The sequence below is a fragment of the Trichinella spiralis genome (genome assembly GCF_000181795.1).
Source record: "Trichinella spiralis strain ISS 195 chromosome Unknown Scfld6, whole genome shotgun sequence".
Lineage (NCBI taxonomy): Eukaryota > Metazoa > Nematoda > Enoplea > Trichinellida > Trichinellidae > Trichinella > Trichinella spiralis.
The window spans coordinates 2,824,993-2,846,355 of NW_003526945.1; the positions used below are offsets into that span (position 1 = coordinate 2,824,993).

Genomic DNA, 21,363 nt, shown 5'->3' on the forward strand with positions numbered 1-21,363 from the left:
ACCAATTTTGTTCGCTGTACAATGGGAACGTCGGTTGACAAATACTCCACCAGACGAGGACGAACAGTTCGTGTGGGGAACAATGGAAATTTGGAAATTCACCTGAAGAGAAGAATTGTTGTTGGCGTTCGGTGTGCCGTTTGAGAATTCCAATCTCGAAGCTGAAGAAGATTTGGTGGTTACGAGTTCCAAGCTGATCAATTCGATCAATCGATTGCCGTTTTGGATTTTGGTCTCGTGCCGGGCCGGCTATTTGTGCTTTGCCGGAAAAGTAGTTAGTGGACGACGGAAAATTTTTTGGCAAAATGGGCAGAATTTGGCGAAAAAGTTGAAATCCAGGCGCTCGTAGTGGAAGATTGTTTTGTCTCTGCAAAGAGTCAAAGGCTCTCTGCTGGGGTTGAAAGTGAACAAGCGAAGTTTTGTTGTGAAGAAAAAGTACCGCGGTCTAGTTGGCGGCTGCAGCTTGTCGAAAATTCCACTGCTGCTTCATTTCACTTGGACCACCACGCCCTTGGGCCGTTGGGCCCTGGGAAACGTTGATTCGCCCGTAATTGCGAAACAAAAGCCAACGGCCAACGTTCCGACGGCAAAAAGTCACACAAAACGCATCGACTTTTCATACTTGCTTTTCGCCGCGTTGCTTTTTCAAATCGCTCACTTTAGTCGAATCAATTTTCAACTTTGTTTATTTGTTTGTTTTCCTTCGCCCCATCTATCCCCTGCTGCTGCTGCTGCTGCTGCTGCTTCTGATTCGATCTCAGGTAAACAAAGCTTACAATAATACAAATATCTTTTAACTTGGGATTACTGTTTTACAAGTATGAATTTTTTTTGTTTGAAAACTACGATCGTAATTGTCATATTTCCATAATAATTAAATTAATCGTCAATTTTATTGGATTCGATTCGAGTTGTTCATTTGTATTGTTGTATTATTTGTAATGATTAGTTTTTGTTTATTTATTTGTTTGTTGTTTTGTTTTGTTTCAAATATTGAATTGGTAGTTATACCACCGGTCGGTTGGGCAGTGAATGATCGCTCAATTTGCTATTGATGATGTGGTGCTCGATTGGATTTGTCGTTTCCACTCTGAAAGCACAGGGGGGAATTGGTGTGCATGTGCTTATATGCTTATGGTTGTGCTTGTGTTGCAACTTCGCCCGGCGACATCCTCATCATTGGGCAGTGGTGGATTCGTATTTCCATTTCAACTTGGCTTTTTATTTCTTGAAAAATAGTGCGTCGTCGTTGTTGCTCGATTTGAAAACTTTCCACTTTGTGCTGCTGCGTTGAAGAAACACAGCCACGTCCAGGCCCGTTGTCGCTTTTCTGAGCTTCACCACTAACGTATGCATGCGGTTATTTTTTATTTTATTCAAATATATATTTTCAAACCAATACTAATATTCATCTGGTAATTTGAATGTTTTTTTTTTGAAAAAATTGCAAATTTTGAGACAAACGAAAAGAGAATGCATGAAACTGTCTGCTCTTTTCAAAAGTTGAAATATTGCTTCATTGCCAGCTACTACTAATTCACTGAAAACATAAGTAATAAATTGATTTTCTTTTTTCCTTCGCAGAACAAACTCATCCTGATGATTACACGCACAAGCTTGCATTAAAAATCAAAACCACCAATGCTAATTGTTCAGCTTATTGATTTGTCTTCTTTTTCTTCTTCTTGTTTTTTAGGGGGTTATGATTTTCAATCAAATTCCATTTATACTTCAAAGTTCGAATATAATCGGTTTTTTGTTTCTATTTTGGCATTTTTTTCCAAGTGTGAACAACTTTTTCCAATCAGTATTCATTTATTCATTGCGCCTTTGTTCCTTTCTCACCGTTCTCGCCTCTGTTCAGCTCCAAAAATTCACTCGCTTCAATTAGAATTTAATTCAAATTTGCATAATTGATTTCTCGCGTGCGAAATGTTATTTTATTAATAAAATAGATTTATTTCACCATCGCTGACGTCACGCGACGGAGCTTTGTTATTTATTGCGCTGATTTCGCGAATTTACCTATTCTTCTTCTTCTTCTTCTTCTTTCTCCCCATTTCATTTTGTGATGTCAGTAAATATTTGTTTAATCAACTTTTCACGATCAATCCATTTTAAATGTTGTGCTCAGTTGGCTTTCGTTTGCAATTTTTTCTTCCATATTGTATTACACAGAAAAACAATTTTCATCGATCGTTATCAATTTCAACTTATTCCTGCGACAATTTTACGACTGTTATCTTTATCATTACAATTAACCTGACGATTGTATATTTGATACTGTACATGTGAAGTGGTCAGCAATTTTACAATTTTGCAACAAACATTTTCTGCCTAGTTTTACGCTGTATATTTGATATTTGTAAAAAACAATTTTATTAACAACTTACAATCTCTAAGACACAATGTATTTTATCTGAATTTTTCGCAGTGTTTTTTCATTTCAACCTACACCTGTCAACAAGTATCACAGCTCTGTTAAGTTTTTTTTTACAGAATCTTTGAATAATTGATTTTCACGTTACATTTTAAGTTGTTTTTTTTTGTTGAAAATTTGAAACTTTTCCCTTATGCGAAAGCAAACCAATTATAATTGAACGTTGATTTTCAAATTTAGAAAAGCTTCCAATGCGTTGTTTTTTTCATAATTTTGTAAAATTATAAGCAAACTGTAATTTTTTTAAACAAATTTATGGGTTTTTTTTCTTTGGCGTTATTTATTCAATGTTGTCCATAATTATTTCAGTTAGAAGAGAAATATAAAAGCTGAACTTTGAATGGTGAAACTCTTTCGTAACACACGAGAACCTGCTGCTATAAATATTGTAAGCTAATTGTTTTTATTCTTTTTTGATCAATAAATAACAATTAATAAGACTATTAAATTTCTGCATATTTTTTCCACAATCCACAGTTTGAGTGGAAATTTTTCTGTTGCCGAATGGAAAATAATGACAATAATCATCACCATCACCAATCATTTCTTGCATTGTTTGTTCGTCGGCAATAATTTTGTTGTATAATACGTTGATAATTTGTTTTTCAATCAACAATAAATCATTTGTAGTATTTGGATTAGTAAATTTGAACTCTTTTTTAAAATGCCCGATTTTTAAAATCGCTCTCATCCAACCTGGGTGACAGCGTTCAGGGTGCAGAATGAATTCGCTTCGGACGTCGACGGATAGCATGATCCATTTCACATCTGTGTGCACATCTTTTGATTAAATAATTGATTTGCAATTTTCCATTTTGCACCAATATTGTGCATGCATTGGAAATGAATAATAAAATAAGGTGATGAATGTGAAGCTCATTATTCCAATTCTGCAGCAGAATTGCATGGCAAGGTTACTTTAGTTTCTTCCTCTTCTGATCAGAGTTGACTTTTCACTTCACTTCAAAAAAGCAAACTGCTGCCTGCTTGTCTGATGATATTGTTGCCGGTAAATTATCCAACACTGACGTCATGCTAGTTTGCCCCATTTACAGGCTGTTATTAATTTGAATTTTTCTACTTCTAACAGAATATCAAAGAGCCAAAGTGACAAGATTGACTCCAATCGTAACAATTTGACCAATGGAAACTGATTTCACTGTATTGATCAGGCGCTGGACAGGCCGAAGCGGCAGCGACACTTCGTTGCCGTGCAACTGACCAATGAGCTTGGCTTTGCACCTTATTTTCAGATCCGTCTGTTTGCTTGGTGGTGTTGTTTTGTATGCAAACGACTTCAGCTGGCTTGGAGTCAATGGAACGTCAACGCCAGCAGATCGCCTCCTACATGGCCGAGATGATAAGCAGCAACTACGATCTGGGGAGTCATGTGAAAGAAATCCGGCGGGCCATTGAACGAACCGAATCCTACACACTGGCCGTCACTCTGCTTGCCTATCTCGTCACCGGTATCGTGGCTATTTCAGCACTGTGCTATGCTTGCGCCAGGCAATCGCACGCTAGACAAGAAAAGGCCAAACGACAACGTCTCAATGCATGTAGCCGTATATTGGAAGCATAAACGAAGCTTTTCACATACACTTTGATCCTCCTCATCATCATCATTTTCATCTTCATCATCTATCTTCCAGATTTTGCAAATTTGCTAAATTGAAGACCACCGATAGCTATCAAATTTTCAATTGTCCAAATTTGGTTAGCTATAGTGGAAAGGCAAAGATGTCTCTTTTCTTGTTCACTGATTTACTTCAAAACTGAAAGTCATTTTTCACCAGTGAGTATTACTGTTATGTTAGCGATGTTCGACGATTGAAATGCCTAATTAAAATGATAAATTGCTTCAACAGCTAGCTAGCTAATGTTCCACTTGTTTGCAAAACATGCGCCGAATACTGCGTGGAATTTAACTGTGAAATTTTGATTATTTTCCAAATGTGCTTCAATTCCATTTCAACAGTAGCATCTGTACAAATTATGTAATGGCGATAATAATAATTCAAGCGTTGATTATTGCTAATTAAAATGCATGTCCATGATATATATTAATGGCAATCAGTCTGCGCTGAATTAGCACACGCTGTGATATAACAGATTTAATCTGATCTATTTGCGAGCTTAAATTTCAAACCGGTTCTAGCGTGGAGAAATTGAATATCTCTATTAATTTAAAATTCTTTGCGGATTGTTATTCTTTGCAATGATTACATACACACACAACGTGCATTTCTGCTTTTCATCATTTCATGATTCGAACTTATGAACTTCATCGAATTATGCTTATTTATTCTTGCTGTGCAAACATGGGCAAAAAAACACGAAATATATTGTTCATATTCGTACAACAAACATACCAGTAAAAAAGCTGAAGATGAACATGAAAGAGGAAGACAAGATTGTAAAATGCTTTTTATTTTACACTCGCATTCTAATTTGCTAGTTTCTTTTTAAAGATGTTTAACTAGGAGAATCTGTAGGCGAGTTGAGTTCGATATCGAGCACACTTCACCTTAGGCAAGGAAATTGAATATTTTATTCAATATAGTAAACAGTATGCAAATTTCATTTGTAAAATACATAATCTAACATGGAGCATAAGAGCCAACTCTTAATGTGAAATTAAGAAAAGTGCATTTGCATGCATGCGATCAATATGGTCGATTTGTAGTTGTTGATGCAAATCAAACGCTTGCTAAAAGCCGATTTGAAAGCAACGGAGGAGCAGCTGGGTACAGTTTAATTCGTTTATCTGATCAATTATACCGTTTAAATGGCGCTTAACATTTGCAGCCGACTAAATTCAGTGTGCACTAAAATGCACAAGGGTGGGTCAATTTGTTCTCAAAACTAAGCCTGAGCGTTCTTTGTCTTGCTGAACGCTCAGTCGGAAGAAATTCTGCCGTATATTTTCGATCAGTCGATTTATGTTCATAATTTACTTAGACGGTTCTTTGGGGATTGAAGCCGAAACGTATTACCTTATTTTACAGAAATGTACAAGCTTGGATAAATAAGCAACAACGACAACTAGACTACTCTAAGCAACTGCTAGCTAGCAGTTTGAATTATACCAACGAAACCAATCAAAATTGCAATTGTGAAACTTAAAATATGGAAAAATTTTTACTGATATAAATAAATCATTTTCAAAAAGCAAAACAAAAACTACTGCAGAAATATTGTTGCTCTGATTGTGAGAAGAAATTTACAGAAAAGTAGTGCTGCATTCTTTAGCGTAAAAAATATTTTACAAGTTGAAAAAAATTTTTTTTCCTTCTAATAATCAAGTATTTTAACTTTTTACACGTTCAAAAAGGGTTAAATTTAATTTTCAGTTAATCCAATTGTCTCTATTTTACAGAAACAGCTTCCATTGATAAAGTTTATTCGATAACATTTGCTTTATATTCAATTTCATCATTTCCATTCTTGCAATGATTGAAAACAAAATAATTCCTTGTTAAACGTAAAATAAAGTTTATGATATAAGTAAAAAACAAAAAATAAACTGTAATTATATTTAACATATCTATTCACACGTTTCTGATATTCCTTGTACTGTATGTAGCATTCCTGGAAATATTGATTTGATCAGTTCATCATCAGTACATTGCATTTCAACAGCATAACTAACTAACTGTAAATTTTTTATTAAATATTTAAATTGTCTATGATGGAGATAAATTAAAATTGATTGATTTTTATTGATTTTTTAAGCTTTGAATGTACATTGTCTAAGAAGTGAATCAATGCTGCAATGGTGTAATATTACTGAACATAATTGAGTTGTGTATTTTTAAAAATTATCATGCCAAAAGATATTAATCAAGAGTAATTTTATTACGAAATTATTGGTAAAACTTACAATTGTTTAAAATAATTGAACACGGTATATTTTTCAAAAAATGTATATAATAAGCATAAAATAAATGCATAAAATGTATATCATAAGGCTTTGAAAAAATGAAACACTGAATTAACAAACAGCATTGTTATGGTACAGTTATATTAATATATTCATGTATTAATTACTGTACAGAGAAACTTTTGCAAGCATTTGGAAAATATTAATGAAATGCAGAATTAAATCTCATGTTGAACAAATGCATCAGATGAGAAGGTTACATACTAAAAATTTACATTTCTTGATATGAAAAGCGGCCGAGTAATTTCATACCTGAGCGAGCAATTTTCTCAATTTTATTATTATTGATTTTAAGAAGATAACGTTTTTCAGCACTGTAAAGATTGGAAAATTTACTGATGGTAAGTGCTCTTGTTATTCATACAACAATGCGTTTCCTTATTCTCAGATTTCATGATTGAATTATACTACAACTGGAATCCGGAAACATTACAATTACCCCTCTTCACCTCAGCGTCAATGTTCAATGTATGCTGTTTCGCGATAATATAAGCAGTTCTTTTCTACTTTGAAATCAAATTAAACTGCATTATTTTTCATCCATTTAATAATATTTCTGATAAATCCATACCACTAATTAATTGAACGATAAAATAAAAGATTGTTTCTGGAATGGAGAAGATATCTCGCATGGAAAAAGTGCTGCAATGCCTATAAGTTTTCTGCTAATATTCTTATTGTCAAAGCTTACATACCATATTTATTCAACATTGCAGCAGGTGAACGAAGAACTTGACAATTTGCTAATGGAAACAAACCATTTTCTATTATTACTGTTGTTAATGCATTACTGTGAAATTGAAAATTATTGTGAATGTCTGAAAGAAGCGATGTTAGCTTCAGTTGCAAAGAATGAAATTGTTACCGTTAGGTTTTGGCTTACTTGGTAGTCTTCAGCTAGTAGAACAAACTGAATGGAAAATAAAGCTACAATAAGCGAATCGTTGGCAGTAAGGTTGTTCCACACTGCAAAATATTACGCGTCAACACAGTTAAAGAAGCATTTATTCATTATCATTAATCTTGATGTATTTGACTGCTTAAAATGTATTTTCTTTTAAATAGTTTTTTGTTTTGTTTTTATAAATTTTGTTTGAGCGGTCAGGGCTAAATTGTACAGTTAGTTGAACTGAATTGAGAAAAAAGTCATGCAAGCCAAATCGCAGAGAATAGCACTAGCCCGTAACAAACACAGGCACATCTTCTTAGGTCAGAATGCATCCTTTGAATGAGAGTTCACCGAAAAGGTTACAGTTGTCGGTCTTGTTCTGAAAGCACTTGTTGTTGACCTAACAGAACAGAACAGGTCATGCACATTCGGGTGATGCTTTGTTGATTGGAAAATTGCCACACCTCCGTACGACAAGTCAACGACCTGAAGCTTTAACATCCCATCAGATTCTGGGCAACTTCGCAAGGCACTGTCACTCGGCGAACCGTGGACCGGAGAGATGTTTCGCGCAAAATTGCTTCTCCTCTTCATTCTAATCACTGGTAGGTGGTATCCAAGCTGAGCATGAGCAGAAAAATGGAATTGTTTCGTTTTTATTTTCTTCTTCACAGGACAATTGACCAGCTCATTTCCTTCGCTGTCAAGCCAACTCGAAGGCCAACAATCCAGCTACAATCGTGCGGCTTCCAAATTGGTCAAAGCGTTGAAATATTTATTCGACCTTCAACGGTAAGCTAGCTATTAGCAAAACAAACAAAAATGATCATTTTTATGAAATCCAATTTTTTAGAAATGCAACTTTTCTAACTAGAGCGGAAACCAATGAAACAGAAAGTGAATACATCGGCAATAATAATAATACAACAAGTTATAATAATGAGACGGATTTCTTGACACTATATCCGACTAGATTGATGCTGATCAGACCGATTGTTGAACTAAAAACACCGGATTATAACGAAAGCACTTTGGATTTTGACATTTGGAATACAACGTCCAACATTTCGGCTTTGAATTTGAAAGATCTGATGATCAATAAAACAATGTCACCTGTGCAAAAGATGCACTCAATCATATCCAAGCTGTTGGATCAAAACGACGCCGGCAAGGCATTGCAAGTGGACGTTGCATTTTTTGATCAAATTTGCAAGTAATGAAATTGATAAATATAGTAATTGTTCCATTTGCAAAATGCATCTTGTTCACTTTCAACCTAATAATAATCGAATGTGCCACAAGATCAAATTTTGCATTTGCATTAATGTCGCATATTTCGGTTGGATTTCTTTTTCACCAATAAGGCAACAAATGCACTTCAGGCTAGCTCAACCGGCGAAGCAGTGTGGAAAAAATTGCAACCGCACTGAAGTGGAAAAGTCGACCGGAAAATCAAGCAAAACAAATTCTCTGGTTCAATATTTGTGCGTGGATCGATTTCAAAGTTGGTTGTCGCTTTTTCATTCCTATTTTTCCAAGGCTACTTTTTGATCCGATCACTTTAGCTGTGAAAAACAACGTACCTTGTTTGCAAAATTTGCTCCGAAATCGAGGAAAATTCTGCGTGACGAAGTGCAGAAAAGCCGAATCGAAAAAGCAAGACTCCACCCAAGTGTTTTTGCTGAGTCGTCACAATTTTGACATGAAAAATGATCTTACAAAATCCATGTGCAAGTGAGTAATTTTGATTTTGAAAATTTCCTTCAATTTATTCATCATTTGTGCATCTATATTTTCTTTTTCAAATATTAATAATATCTGCTTAGATATACGAAATGCATGGCCGCGTGTTTTGTGCCAAAGATTGGAGAACAATGTGGACGTGATGTTGCAGAAATTACAAAAGAAGCGGTAAAAATGGGCTTGTCCGCGTTTCAAGATGTGTTCGAATTTATAGACGATGGTGAAAAGGCTTGCGAAGTTGCTTGAAATCAACTACAATTTTAATCTGACAATGAAAAACAACACATCTATATGCATATCAGAGTTTTCAAAAATTTTGTTGTATTAATTGTGTAAAATTGTTAAAATCAATAAATAAAATTGTAATTTTATTATTGTTTTGCAATTATCTTTGCAATTACAATTTTCAGAAAACAACAATACAGTATACTTGTAAGAATAAGCAAGTGCTAAAGAAAGAGAAAAGCAAGTAATTTTCGAAAACTGGATGATCAAATTTTTCAAGTTGGATAATTAATTTCGAGTAGTGAAAGTGAACGACAATCAACTTTTGCATTCGATCAGTCTTTCAACATCTTTCCAGTAAAATGAGAACATAATATCAATTTGAGTGAACGAAATTATGCTCAGTTTATTGGGAAGAAAAATAAATGAACGACAGTTGTTCCAACAGCGGTCAAGCAAATTTGAATATTTTTATTCTTGTCAAACGGCAAATGCAATTGTTCACAAAACGATCAACGCTCCCAGGCATACCGTTGTTCTAGATAAATTACTCGATCAAAAAGATAAGATAGCAGTGGACGCTGTGGTAAACTAAACGGCCGGCCGGTAGCGCACGTTCGTTGCCTTGCTAGTGTGAACAAAAGAGCAGTAAAATCCGCTTGGAAAATTATTGTGCAACAACAACAACAACAACATCAGCAGCAGCAGCGGTGGCAAAATCACACAGGTAGATAAATATCAATTGCTTTATTTGTGATTATTATCATTATTATAATCAATTAATGAAACATTCAAAGAACAGCATTGACAACGCATAAATAATTCAAATTGTAATTTAATCGCATGTTCTCTGGTCATGGCTTTTCACAAAGCGCGTTCACTGAATTCGGCTCCATCAGGTGCGGTTCAACGCACCGTTGGACCGCGCTCGAGACAATCTCGTCCAAAAGTGTGAACACGACGTTCTCGTCCGACACAAAACGCCACAAGTAGAGTTGCAAATAGTGACAGTCGACCTGTACCTGCTGCAGACCGTACTTGCCGAACGTGCACAAGCGTACCGCTTCGAGCAACGTTTTCAGGCAAATTTTCACCAAGCCCGTCATTATGGAAACTTTCGTAAATTCCACCTCTGAAAAGCAGTCGATGCGCTCGTTCCACAATTTTCCCAACGTGTTCGACAAAGCTGAATTCCCAATGGAGCTTCTCGACGGCGCCCAGGGTCGACTGTTGCGCGAAAACACTGCAACTGAAAGAGAACAGAACCGAGCCCATTCGAAAATATGCAAATTCACAAGAAGAGATTAATTCAATCAAACCCGAAGAAGTTCGTCGACTCGAATCGCTGCTTTGCTCTTTGCGATTTCCCTCTTCGAATAGTTGACCAACGCGTGCTTCGACCGCGGCCAAATCTTCCACAATGCGCTTCATCACCGACCTCACCGAGCTCGGTTCAATGCCAGCGAGCCAATCTCGCGTTTCGACACTTTTCGAAATCATCTACAACGACAACAATATAATATACGGAGCAAGAGAACAGCAAGATCCTTCCGGGATCACCTGGGAAAATATGAACCCTTCGTGCAGGACAAAATGGCGCAGCAAACTTTTGGCCACGTTGCGCAGTCGATTTTGAATTTCATCCCGCTGAACGCTGAATCGATCGCCAACCGACCCGCGGTTCGTTTCCAAACAGCGCTCGCAGGCGGCGAACAGTTCGCCCACTGTCGAATGGGCCGCCTCCCAGCAGAACTTGCACAAGATCAACAGAAGCGTGGTGCTGGCCGAGCTCGTGCCACGACCCGACTCGTAGAACCGTTCGCAGCTTTCGGCAATCGACTGGAACAACGGAACAAGCAGGCGGTCGACCAGTGCAGACCCGAAGGCCGGGACGAACTTCTCGCCGGCGAAGCTCAAATCGGGCGCGGTCATCCCGATTAGGCTGTCCAGTGTGGATTTGCAACTCGTGTCGACCGAGCGGTCCAATTCGGCCAACAGTTTCGCCAGGGGATCTTTCGTCCGCCGGCCATCCGTTTTCTTCTGGTCCACAACCGGGAACAACGCCCCTGCGCCGGCCAAACCTTTACGACATTCGCCCACGGATTTCTGGAAAACACATACTGAATCAATTCACAACTTTCGACAATAATAGGAATTCAACACTGACTTGCCACACTGCTTGCATGTTTTGCAAACTGCGGTCGATTTGAAGCTTCGATACACGTACTATTATGTCCAGCATCTCCGTTCGTACAGCATCGCCCAGCGCCAGCACTTGGTCAAACGCCAACAGACGACGGTAAAACCGATCCAACGCTCGGATCAACAACGAACTCGATCCATCATCCACTGTACACCGTTCCATCATCAACCGCCTCTCCATGCACGACAAATAGTCCATCATCAGCGTGGACACGCTTTTCAACAACCGCTCGTCGTCGTCCGAGCCAAACATATCATACCAAGAGGTGACCATCAGCGACACGTTTCCCAAAAAACCGCTGCATACTGTATCGGTGAATTCCAAAATATCCCCAACTGGATATTGGAAATTTACACTCGACGTACCATTTTCACATTCGAACAATACCAAACGTTCCTGAAACGAAAAAGTAAAATTGAATTCTCATTCAAATCACTCCAAATTTCATTACAAAATCAAAATTGAAAAATCCCTATTTATACTTGATTATCATTTAGACTGTCAGATTTTACAAACAAATTTTTTTTCATCTTGACTAGATTTATTTGTTTTTCTTTTCAATTTATACAAAAGTTCACCTGAATTTCGTCCAGTTCCGTTTTCAAGCACAAAACTGAAGATTGCAAATAATTTTCAGCCAACAAGGATTGATCTTCGCCCAGTTGCAAAAGTAATTCCACCCTGGTGAGCAATTCTTTGCCGGATAGAAAAGCGGATCGAAAATTCTCTTTCAGATCATCTTTCAAATTGGAAACAATTGCGCACGTTTCACTGTATACTGATTGAAGAGCCGGCATGTCGCTCACTTGTTCTAAGATACTTTTGCAACTCAAATACGAACTGACAGCGTTCGTGTAGTCTTTTTTCTCGATGTAACTTTGCATCGTCTTTGGCAAGTGGAACAAAAATTCAAGCCGACCTACCGTTTTGTTCATCTTTGACAGATGCTGAATTAATTAATTAATCAAAGAAAAGAAATGGACAGTAAATCAATCAAAATGAACCAACCGTATTCTACCTGAATTTGGTTCCTTTTCTCTTTCAATTCATTCGATAAATTTTGCGAAGATACCGTAATACTGTCCATGTTTGTCATCAAATTTTTCATTTCTTCTTCCATTCGAGCAAAATCGCACTTCATGCTTCGGATCGTGTCTGTTGCGGCGATGAATTTATTGTAATTTTCGTAGACCAAATTTTGCATCTCTGAATCAAGAACACGCACAGCTTGCGTTAAGCTGTGCTCTTCATCCATCAATTCTTGTAAATTTTTCTCCTTGAGCAGCTTCCTGAGATAAATTTCATTGTCAAAATCCAAACCATCTATGTCCAATGGATTCGTTCTGCGTGGCTTGGATTTTGTGGACGTTGACTGTTCATCACTTTTATCACTCATTCCTGAAGATGTGATTTTTCTTTTTTAAATTCACTATTATCTCAATTACATTTCAAACACCTGTAAAATGTTCAACAATTTACAAAGATTATCATTTTCATTTTTCACATGTCCAAAATTGTTGACCAGCGAGCACATAAATTGTACAGACAAAACATATCCTTTACCTTTTATGATGAACCAAAAATGCTGGCTCAGGATAACAAAATCATCATCACTGGCTTACAGGTAATGCAAATTACTTTTGCTTTTTGTAATTTTCTTCACAACCAACCAAGATGTAATCTAAATTGTACAATATAGTATCCTGTATGAAAAAATTTTCATTCTAATTAAACTCAAATACAATGAGCATAGCATTGAAACTGGGTAATACGATATTCATTGAGCTATAGCTCTTTTACTTACTGACGTTCAGTAGTGATGTATGGAAAAAAACTGTTGATTATTATTCGCTGTAGAGAATCAAATTAAAAAAATATATCCATGCTCAGTGTTATTGTAAATCATGTACATCTTTGATCTCTTTTATCAACCTGATGTGATTACCAGTTTACAGTACTGTTTATCGATACTCATGTTTTGTAGCATACTGTCATCTCGACTGGATTATTGCATCACGAAGTTTTACCAGTAACAAATTTGTTTTGATTTTTGTCAGAGAACTTGAAACCGAGTTCTTTTACATGGAGCCGTTACCTTTATGCATGTCGGCTGATGAAGAGCATCGTTTGCGTGAAATTCTGCAACAGGCAGACGCATTTAGAAAACGCGAAGAGATGGATCTCATGCGACAACCACTGGAAGGTCAACTTTTGAAGTTCACCAATGCTTTTCAAGGATGGCAAAACCGTTGGTGCGTGCTGGATCCAAATAAAGGACAGTTGCGGTATTCGACTTTAAATAATTTTTTCCCATTTTGCAGTATGCACATCGTTAGGTTATTTGCATTTAGTTATTATCTGAAAGGTGAATGTAAGAATCAAAAACCGAGGGGCGTGTTGAGTTTGGTCAATGCTGAAATTAATCCCAGTGAAGAAGATTCTGTGACATTTTCTGTAACGCCCGTTGCCGGGGAAATGTACAAATTTCGGGCCTCGGATATTAAGCAAAAACAAGAATGGGTAAACCGTTTGCGCACCGTTGCTGCCGATCATACCGAACGAAAAATAAAGTAAGTTGTTATTGGAATGGAATGATTATTTATTATTTTTACACGTATTTCGAATTATTGTTAATTTTATTACCGGAAGTTACGTATGCAGCGTGTTTGATTTCAAGCACGTTCATTTTGCTTATTACTTGATCTTATTTTATCTCAAGTTTCGATGATCACTTAACTTTCATTGCATTTTTCACAAAAAGTTCTTCATGTACTAATCGAAGATTAGTTTGTGGGCTTAATTGTTTTTGTTAATGTTAAAATGATAATTTCTCGGCACATTTTACAATTGTTTTGTTTTATAAATTTCTAAATTAAATTTGTTTTCAGTAAAATGCTATAAATGTAAATGTTTAGCAGTTATTTCAAATTTGTATAGCGCATATTCATAAAAAACAGTATCGTACTGAATAAATGTTTAAATTTTTATTTTCCAAATTTCCTGTTTTTTTTTAATTTTGATTGAATGTTCAATCTTATTGTGATATACTGTATATATAGTTATAAATTGATATTCAAGTTTTAACATGTATCTCTTAATAGAAGGAAAAAAATGTTAGATTATTTTTTTAATTTAAAATATGTGAATGCAATTGCAATTTATATTTTATTTTGTATTATCGGTGTGTGTTTGAAATTGTTTTGATTGGTTTGAATTTATTATTAATTTAGAAATCGCAAATCTCAAGCTGTGGTGAAAAGGACCACTTTTTCCGACAATATTTACAACGGTACGGCTCGTCAAGTGACCGTTTTTACTACTTTGCAAAATTTACTTTCTTCTACCTCTGAACAGCAGAACTATTTGATACGTAACATCGATGAACTGCCCAGAGCAGTTGTGGATAACGTGCCCGTTTATCAGGATTGTCTGGCCGTCAAGTCCTATCTGCAATCGTTGCTTGATAATTTGAACGAATGTTTTGAAGCGTTGAAAACAGTTGAGGTGGGTTTTGTAAGATCGGATATTGATTAAATTTTGAAGCGATGAAAAAAAAAAGCAAAAAAATAATGTAGTTTGAAATAATTTTAGCAAGGAATTGTTTCGTCGTTGTATGCAGAAGCTTCTACAAATGGTGATGGTTCATCGGTTGATGACCAACAAAGCGTTGTGGTGGAAAGTAATGATTCGTATGATGAGGAAGATGAACAAGTTGATGATACATTAGCTGTTCCCTTGCCTGTCAGCATCGAAAGCAGCAGCGGCAAAATCATGATTAGTAGTGGTGTTGGTGGTAGTGTTCAGAGGCGTGGGCAGAAGCCGAAGAAGAAAGACTCACTTTTGACGGTGACGAGCCATCTGAAATTAGGCACCGACATGACCAAAGTGGCTTTGCCGAGCGTTTGTATGCGCGGCTATTCGCTGTTGGAAATGTACAGCAATTTTTTTTCCAATTCGTCTTATTTTCTCGACATAGCCGAAAAGAGAACCGCGGACGAAAGGCTCATATCCATACTGAAATGGTACTTGACCGCTTTTTACTTCGCTTTCGGCGACGACGTCTCACACAAGCCGTACAATCCGGTGCAGGGCGAAACGTTCACCTGCAGCTGGATGCAGTCGGTCGACGACACTGACCGCCGACGGCGGATCCGTTTCCACGCTGAGCAGATCTCCCATCGACCGCCATGCACGGCAATTTTCGCTTCATCTTCGGCCGGAAATTTGTTTTTCAACGCCACCATCAGCCACAAGGCCACATTTATGGGCAACTCGATCAACGTGACCAGCTTCGGAGATGCCAAGCTGGCCGTGTCTACATCCGACGCCGGCGACGGGTCCAACAAGCGGTATGTGAAAATTTTGAACATATTTTTCAGAAATGACAACAAAAATCCTACGACTACTACTACTATCACTACTGTTTTTCTTTCTTTCTCTCTTCCACAGATGGGAGGTGTATCAGATTGGCTTTCCATCTCTGCTCGCTCGTTCCATATTGACGGAACCGTGGATGGAACTGGGTGGTAAATTTCAAATCGCCTGCCAGCAGAGTGAAATGTCAGCGGCGGTCACTTTTCACACCAAGCCGTTCTATTTCAGCAAGCTGAACCGCGTCACGGTCGAGGCAAAGACCGCCAGTGGTCATGCGTTTTGCCGGATGCAGGGCGACTGGCGTTACGCGATTCACATTGAACTGCAAAGCGGTTCAACCGACATGATCGACGTACCTTCAATTGGTTTGTGTTATTGTTTTTCGTTTGTTGTTGTTGTTTACTGTTTGTTGTTTGTTTGTTGCAGCGAAAGCGGTTCGACTGATTCGACCGTTGGATAAGCAGGCTGAAAATGAGTCGCGAGTTGTGTGGAAAACTGTAACCGACTGTTTGAGAAACGGCGATTTGACGGCCGCAGACGAGGCAAAAGTCGCAGTTGAACAGCTCAACCGAAACAAGCCCGCTTCGAACAAATACTCCGCATTCAAGCCTCTGGTCGATTCTACATTTTTCATACACAAAGAGATGCCACTGGATGCGTACAATTAATAAATTAATTTCCCCTTTCCCTAGAGCGGAAAGTGAAAAATTGTACGAATACGTTCGTTATACGGACTTATTATATATTCATATATTCATTCATTGTGATGATAATTTATTATTATTATTCAGTCATAAAATATTTACCCGTCTTGTTTATTGATTGTTCTTTGATAACTGTCAGTTGGAAAGAGAAACTTTGTTGAAAGCAGTTATTATATTTGCATTATTTTTGTTGATTGTTGTGTGCGTTTTGTTTTAAATAATTGCACAGAGGAATAGATTCTATTACAAGGCGGTACAGAATAACAAAGTAAGAAGAAGAAGAAGAAAGAAGTGGTGGCATGCAACAGCGGTTGTCAAACGGTGCTGATGAGAAAGAAAAGCACATTCGCATCCAAGATGTAAGAAATAAACAAATACAATTATTATTTCACTCCCCTCCCCCTCCCCTCTCCATCTCCTAGTTTTACCTCTCCCTGTTCAAGGGATATCGATTTAGCAGGGTTGTTTCGTTTAGATTGACGTCTATTTCAACAATGCTGAAAAGCATTTGAAGCGGGCGCAAGTGATCTCCGAGAGCCCGTTGCTGTTGCAACCGTACGTGTCGAAGTGTCTGGAAAATGCCAAGCCCCTGTTTTGGAACGTCAAACGTACAGCCGATCAAGCGATCGTCTATTTCGATTATTTCAAAGCGGCGGCCGAATGTGAACAAAAAAATTTTTTTTCAACATTTTCTTTTTCTCCTGCATATTCATAATTGTGGAGGTTTTTTGTTTTGAAGGTAATTATGCGTACTTTGTCAAAGAAGACCAGACCGCTTTGCCGAAAACAGTTGCCATTGCTCTGGCAGCGATGGGTGGCTTTTTGATGGGCTTTCGCAAAGGTACTGAAGCAGAAAGTTCAATTTCAGTTTTTGAAATTATTGTCATTCTTGTTGTCCAAGGTGACAAGTTGTCAATGGCCAGTTACAGTTTGTTGGCGACAAGCCTGGCCGCTGTGTTCTGCTATCCGCAGCCGACGGTGAAGCTGATCCAACAAGGGGCGGAAAAGCTGCTCCAGTACCGTTGGAATCACCATTCCAGTGCGTACATCCATCCCCCTCCCATTTTACGTTGATTATTCTAATTTTTGTTATGTTTTTTAATAATTTCAGCTTCTGCTTCGCCACAGTCGCGGTCGTCGTCGTCGTTGTCTTCCGCGACCACAACTAGCACTGCCAGTGATAGCCGAGACAGCGACATGTACACAACTCGCAGTGACCGCATAGCCTGAAGCAAAGTTAAACGGATGCTGCATGTTGTTCGTTGGAGACGAATTTTTCCCCCTTTCGAAAGTGAAAATTCTCTTATTTCCATTCGTTACATTCTTCGATTGGTTCTCAAAGTCGTATTCTATGCGTACTGCTCTCTCTGTATCCCCATTTTTGGCCAGGTCAATTCTTCCAACTTGCTGTACATATTACACAGCTCATCATCTGATCGGATTTTCTCAGCTAACGAGCTTAATCCTAACTCGACTTTGAATAGTTTGCTGCATGTTGCATGTTTGACAGGCGAAAACTTTTCTTCTTTTATAAAACTTTCCCACTTCTAAAACGATCTTTTAAAATATTCTTTGATTAATGTTATTTATAATTAAAAAAAATTTTTTACTCCACTTTAGTTCAAAATCCATTTTGAAAACAAATTTCTTTTTCGAACAGTATTGAATTACTTTTTATCATATTCGTTAAAGTCAGCATTCAAGCAGCACTTTTATATTCTGTGAATTCTTTGTTCATTTCGCATGTTCTTCAATCGTGCCTTTTATTTTTGCATCCACCCACGTTCCGGTGCGTGGTCGTGAAATAACCGACGAATGATGCTGCTGTGAAGCTGCTGAATGTGAAAGTATTTCATTAAATAACGTGTGCTTCAAAACTTTTACTTTTATTATGAAAATTGTAGTTGATAAGTAAGTAACTTTTTTGAACAGTTTATTCCACTTGAAACTATGCGTAGCGCATCAGAAAAGCAGCTATTTTTCAATAGCCATTGACCGTTTGTTTGGATACCCCTTTTGATTGATGTGAGCAATTAGATTTCATTTCCTGGTCATGCTTATTTACCAGGTTGCACTATTGTTCGATGAAAACGAAACACCAAAACAGGGCAAGATTGCTAAATTTTAGGGTCTTTACGTGAAATGAAAAAATAATTCGACTTGCCAATTTATTGAAAACATATAACTTCTGAACGTATAACGATCATTTCGGCAAACGATAAATCTCAATGACTGTTCATCGAATAGCCAATATCTCAACGAAACGTCGTTGTCGATGGAAAATAAACGCTGAAGCTGAATATTCTTTTCTCTTCATACAGACGGAAGTTGCCAATCATTAACTCTCTTTCAACAGAAGCAAACATTGCCAATTTCTGCACAGGAAACATTGTTGACATCGAACCTATTAGATTCGAACTAATTTGACTTTCCTGACGATCAACTGCATTGAATTTTTGAAATGATTGCTGTTAAATAATCATTAATTGCTGCAAATCAAAACGAATGCGTTGTAAATGTTTACTTTGCTAAAAAGCAAACATTTTATGGAATGTCGTCCCCATTACCATCTTTTTCATGTATTAAGCTTGTAATTAATAACAAATGTGTGCGTATTTGCATTTACTTTCACAAAGTGACAACGATGCAATTGTGATTTGCATAATTAGTATAATATGGAGTCCGTCAGGGTGAACCTTCATTACAAATGCTATGAAATTACATAAATTCACAATTCATTTCAACCTATTGGTCTCATGCGTGGTATTTATTCGAATCTGTAGAGGTATCCACCACTTTGTACGGTGAAACTTATTCCATGCTACTCAGACAATGGGGCATATTGTAAAATAAATTTATGATTATTTCAAGCAATTGTGTGCCGGTTATAGGTATGTAAATTTTCAATAACCCACAATCTATGATTTTCTGAGAAATTTGATAAAGCTGACAGTTTAAGCATTCGAAATTTACAGAACAAAAAAACTGGCGTATTGCACGAAAATAAGTTTACAATGAGATAATTTTGGATAATTCTTATCTCTAAATTGTAATTAATTAAAAACTTCAGTATACAAGGGTTTTTTATTTTAAAGGTTACTATTACATTAATGAAATTCAGGAACAATTCTTATTAAAAATTAAATTCCTATTTCGGGTGAAAACATTGATAGTTTTGTTGTAAAATTTAATAAAATTATTCGGTATGCACATTTATTGAACTTCTCTTTTTCATTCCTTTTTATTTCGATTTCATTAAAATCACACTTAAGTTTCACTTTTTTTGGTATATCTCAAGAAATACGCAATCAGGCATCCAATCAATGCATTCAATTTTGCATTTACATTCCGCTTTATAATTTCTAATTATGATTTTTATAAATTTCTAAAACTACTTAACAAACACCAATACTTAAGAAAAGCTCAGTTTAATTGCACAGCTATCCTAACGGCTACGGATTAATAAAAAATGGGGTTATAATAAATTAAATCATTTTATTTACGAAATACAAAAACTCAGCTTCGGTGTCTATAGCTAGGATTCGCTACGCCAAAATAAATTCTAATACCTGCATAACCACATATACATTTGAATTCACATGAAGCAACAACCACCAAACATACACAATGGGCAGGGTAATTGTGTAATGAGAAGTGTTTATATTTTTGGCAAAGTTCCAATTAAATTTTCTTCTCAAACGGAGTGCATTAAGTAAATAAAGAGCAAATGAAAATGTACGGTAGCCGTATTTATCAGCAGAAATGAATAACATAAAAATTTGCATGCGAGGTCGTTCGCTTTATTGACCTAATAGAAATCATTTCAGTTTGAGGCCGTCCGTGGATGGTAGCTCAGCGTTTTGATTGGAAAATTGACTGAAGACAAACATTGAAGCCAAACACTATTCTTGCTTTTTATTCATTATTATTTTTTGGAACAATTTCTGAAAAATAATTTTTTAATCAACATTCAAAGACAATGAACATTAAGGATGAGAAAATGGTGCATTTAGCAGTAAGTGGCAGTTTTTTCATTTTTAAGTCATAATCACTTAACAATACAATAGAGAATCGATATTGATTAAATACACCCTGTACGCATTGTTTATCTATTATTAAAATACGATTTTTCGAAAATCACCTTTGTAGTAGCTAACATGCACTTTTCATTGACAACAAGCAAGCTTTTATCCGCAAATTGTTCACTTAAAATTAGCTTCATTTGAGCTAGTTGGTTTTCTGATTTAAGAAAATTTTCAGACATACGTAGTTGTATTTTGTCTAAGTGAATTTTGTTTAGTTTCGGCGTTTTTTGTTAGTATATATTTTGAATGGATTTTAAATATCAAGGTCATTTTTGAATTTTCAAATAGTCCTTTCCTTATTGGTAGAATTTAGCAGTGCATTTCTTCTGCTTATATTACGGCTTAGGTTTGACTTTATCTTCAGCGAAAAGTTCTAACGCACTAAAAACCGGTTTCTAACGCTGCATTATGCAAATAACTATCGCTATAAGGCGCCTTATCATCAGTCAGGGTGCGTTTGTTTGCTTAATTTACGTGCCAATTAGTAGCATCGTTGAACGTTCTCTGAGTTCATTATAGCGTTAAGTAGCTGCTGAAGTCGGTTTCAGAATTACTGACAAGTATTCCATTTTTCTGCTTTTCATTTTCTTAAAACTTTGTATACTCATTATGCAAACAATTATTTTTTAATTAGATAGCACTTAATGATTATATTTGTTATAATTCTACTTTGTGATAAAGTGAGGACAATTTTGATTTAATATCATTATTACAGGTTTAAAGAATGGAGCAAAGAAAATGTGAAAACGCGGACGAC

General features: G+C 36.6%; 12 protein-coding genes across 12 annotated transcripts; 7 read left to right on the plus strand and 5 right to left on the minus strand.

Moving 5' to 3' along the window:
* Positions 1-1,132: 1,132 nt before the first annotated feature.
* Tsp_10694 (ADP-ribosylation factor GTPase-activating protein 3) lies at positions 1,133-1,623 on the minus strand. The gene is made up of 3 exons (XM_003373658.1): positions 1,592-1,623; positions 1,465-1,540; positions 1,133-1,330 (listed from the first exon to the last, which is right to left on the minus strand). The coding sequence occupies exons 1-3, from the start codon at positions 1,621-1,623 to the stop codon at positions 1,133-1,135; spliced, it is 306 nt and encodes a 101-aa protein (XP_003373706.1).
* Positions 1,624-3,534: 1,911 nt separating this feature from the next.
* Tsp_10693 (ADP-ribosylation factor GTPase-activating protein 3) lies at positions 3,535-4,226 on the minus strand. Its single transcript, XM_003373659.1, has 3 exons — positions 4,209-4,226; positions 3,931-4,085; positions 3,535-3,868 (listed from the first exon to the last, which is right to left on the minus strand). The coding sequence occupies exons 1-3, from the start codon at positions 4,224-4,226 to the stop codon at positions 3,535-3,537; spliced, it is 507 nt and encodes a 168-aa protein (XP_003373707.1).
* Positions 4,227-6,608: 2,382 nt separating this feature from the next.
* Positions 6,609-7,273, plus strand: Tsp_10692 (ADP-ribosylation factor GTPase-activating protein 3). Its single transcript, XM_003373660.1, has 4 exons — positions 6,609-6,623; positions 6,679-6,724; positions 6,772-6,851; positions 7,100-7,273. Exons 1-4 carry the CDS (start codon positions 6,609-6,611, stop codon positions 7,271-7,273), a joined length of 315 nt encoding a protein of 104 aa, XP_003373708.1.
* Positions 7,274-7,297: 24 nt separating this feature from the next.
* Tsp_10691 (ADP-ribosylation factor GTPase-activating protein 3) lies at positions 7,298-7,871 on the plus strand. The gene is made up of 3 exons (XM_003373661.1): positions 7,298-7,411; positions 7,482-7,502; positions 7,680-7,871. The coding sequence occupies exons 1-3, from the start codon at positions 7,298-7,300 to the stop codon at positions 7,869-7,871; spliced, it is 327 nt and encodes a 108-aa protein (XP_003373709.1).
* Positions 7,872-7,911: 40 nt separating this feature from the next.
* Tsp_10690 (ADP-ribosylation factor GTPase-activating protein 3) lies at positions 7,912-9,261 on the plus strand. The gene is made up of 5 exons (XM_003373662.1): positions 7,912-7,924; positions 7,947-8,064; positions 8,126-8,459; positions 8,660-9,006; positions 9,099-9,261. The coding sequence occupies exons 1-5, from the start codon at positions 7,912-7,914 to the stop codon at positions 9,259-9,261; spliced, it is 975 nt and encodes a 324-aa protein (XP_003373710.1).
* Positions 9,262-10,094: 833 nt separating this feature from the next.
* Positions 10,095-10,740, minus strand: Tsp_10689 (conserved hypothetical protein). The gene is made up of 2 exons (XM_003373663.1): positions 10,560-10,740; positions 10,095-10,489 (listed from the first exon to the last, which is right to left on the minus strand). The coding sequence occupies exons 1-2, from the start codon at positions 10,738-10,740 to the stop codon at positions 10,095-10,097; spliced, it is 576 nt and encodes a 191-aa protein (XP_003373711.1).
* Positions 10,741-10,833: 93 nt separating this feature from the next.
* On the plus strand, positions 10,834-11,181 carry Tsp_10688 (conserved hypothetical protein). The gene has a single exon (XM_003373664.1). It carries the CDS (start codon positions 10,834-10,836, stop codon positions 11,179-11,181), a length of 348 nt encoding a protein of 115 aa, XP_003373712.1.
* A 184-nt stretch (positions 11,182-11,365) lies between these two features.
* Positions 11,366-12,839, minus strand: Tsp_10687 (putative phospholipase D domain protein). The gene is made up of 3 exons (XM_003373665.1): positions 12,462-12,839; positions 12,022-12,390; positions 11,366-11,839 (listed from the first exon to the last, which is right to left on the minus strand). Exons 1-3 carry the CDS (start codon positions 12,837-12,839, stop codon positions 11,366-11,368), a joined length of 1,221 nt encoding a protein of 406 aa, XP_003373713.1.
* A 347-nt stretch (positions 12,840-13,186) lies between these two features.
* On the plus strand, positions 13,187-15,973 carry Tsp_10686 (oxysterol-binding protein-related protein 11). Its single transcript, XM_003373666.1, has 6 exons — positions 13,187-13,208; positions 13,428-13,728; positions 13,765-14,013; positions 14,674-14,947; positions 15,035-15,792; positions 15,823-15,973. Exons 1-6 carry the CDS (start codon positions 13,187-13,189, stop codon positions 15,971-15,973), a joined length of 1,755 nt encoding a protein of 584 aa, XP_003373714.1.
* Positions 15,974-16,001: 28 nt separating this feature from the next.
* Tsp_10685 (oxysterol-binding protein-related protein 10) lies at positions 16,002-16,485 on the plus strand. Its single transcript, XM_003373667.1, has 2 exons — positions 16,002-16,149; positions 16,244-16,485. Exons 1-2 carry the CDS (start codon positions 16,002-16,004, stop codon positions 16,483-16,485), a joined length of 390 nt encoding a protein of 129 aa, XP_003373715.1.
* A 614-nt stretch (positions 16,486-17,099) lies between these two features.
* Tsp_10684 (ADP-ribosylation factor GTPase-activating protein 3) lies at positions 17,100-17,746 on the plus strand. Its single transcript, XM_003373668.1, is given in 4 exon segments — positions 17,100-17,244; positions 17,261-17,388; positions 17,451-17,564; positions 17,633-17,746. The coding sequence occupies 4 exon segments, from the start codon at positions 17,100-17,102 to the stop codon at positions 17,744-17,746; spliced, it is 501 nt and encodes a 166-aa protein (XP_003373716.1).
* Positions 17,747-17,870: 124 nt separating this feature from the next.
* Tsp_10683 (ADP-ribosylation factor GTPase-activating protein 3) lies at positions 17,871-18,565 on the minus strand. Its single transcript, XM_003373669.1, has 3 exons — positions 18,518-18,565; positions 18,301-18,390; positions 17,871-18,068 (listed from the first exon to the last, which is right to left on the minus strand). Exons 1-3 carry the CDS (start codon positions 18,563-18,565, stop codon positions 17,871-17,873), a joined length of 336 nt encoding a protein of 111 aa, XP_003373717.1.
* Positions 18,566-21,363: the final 2,798 nt, after the last annotated feature.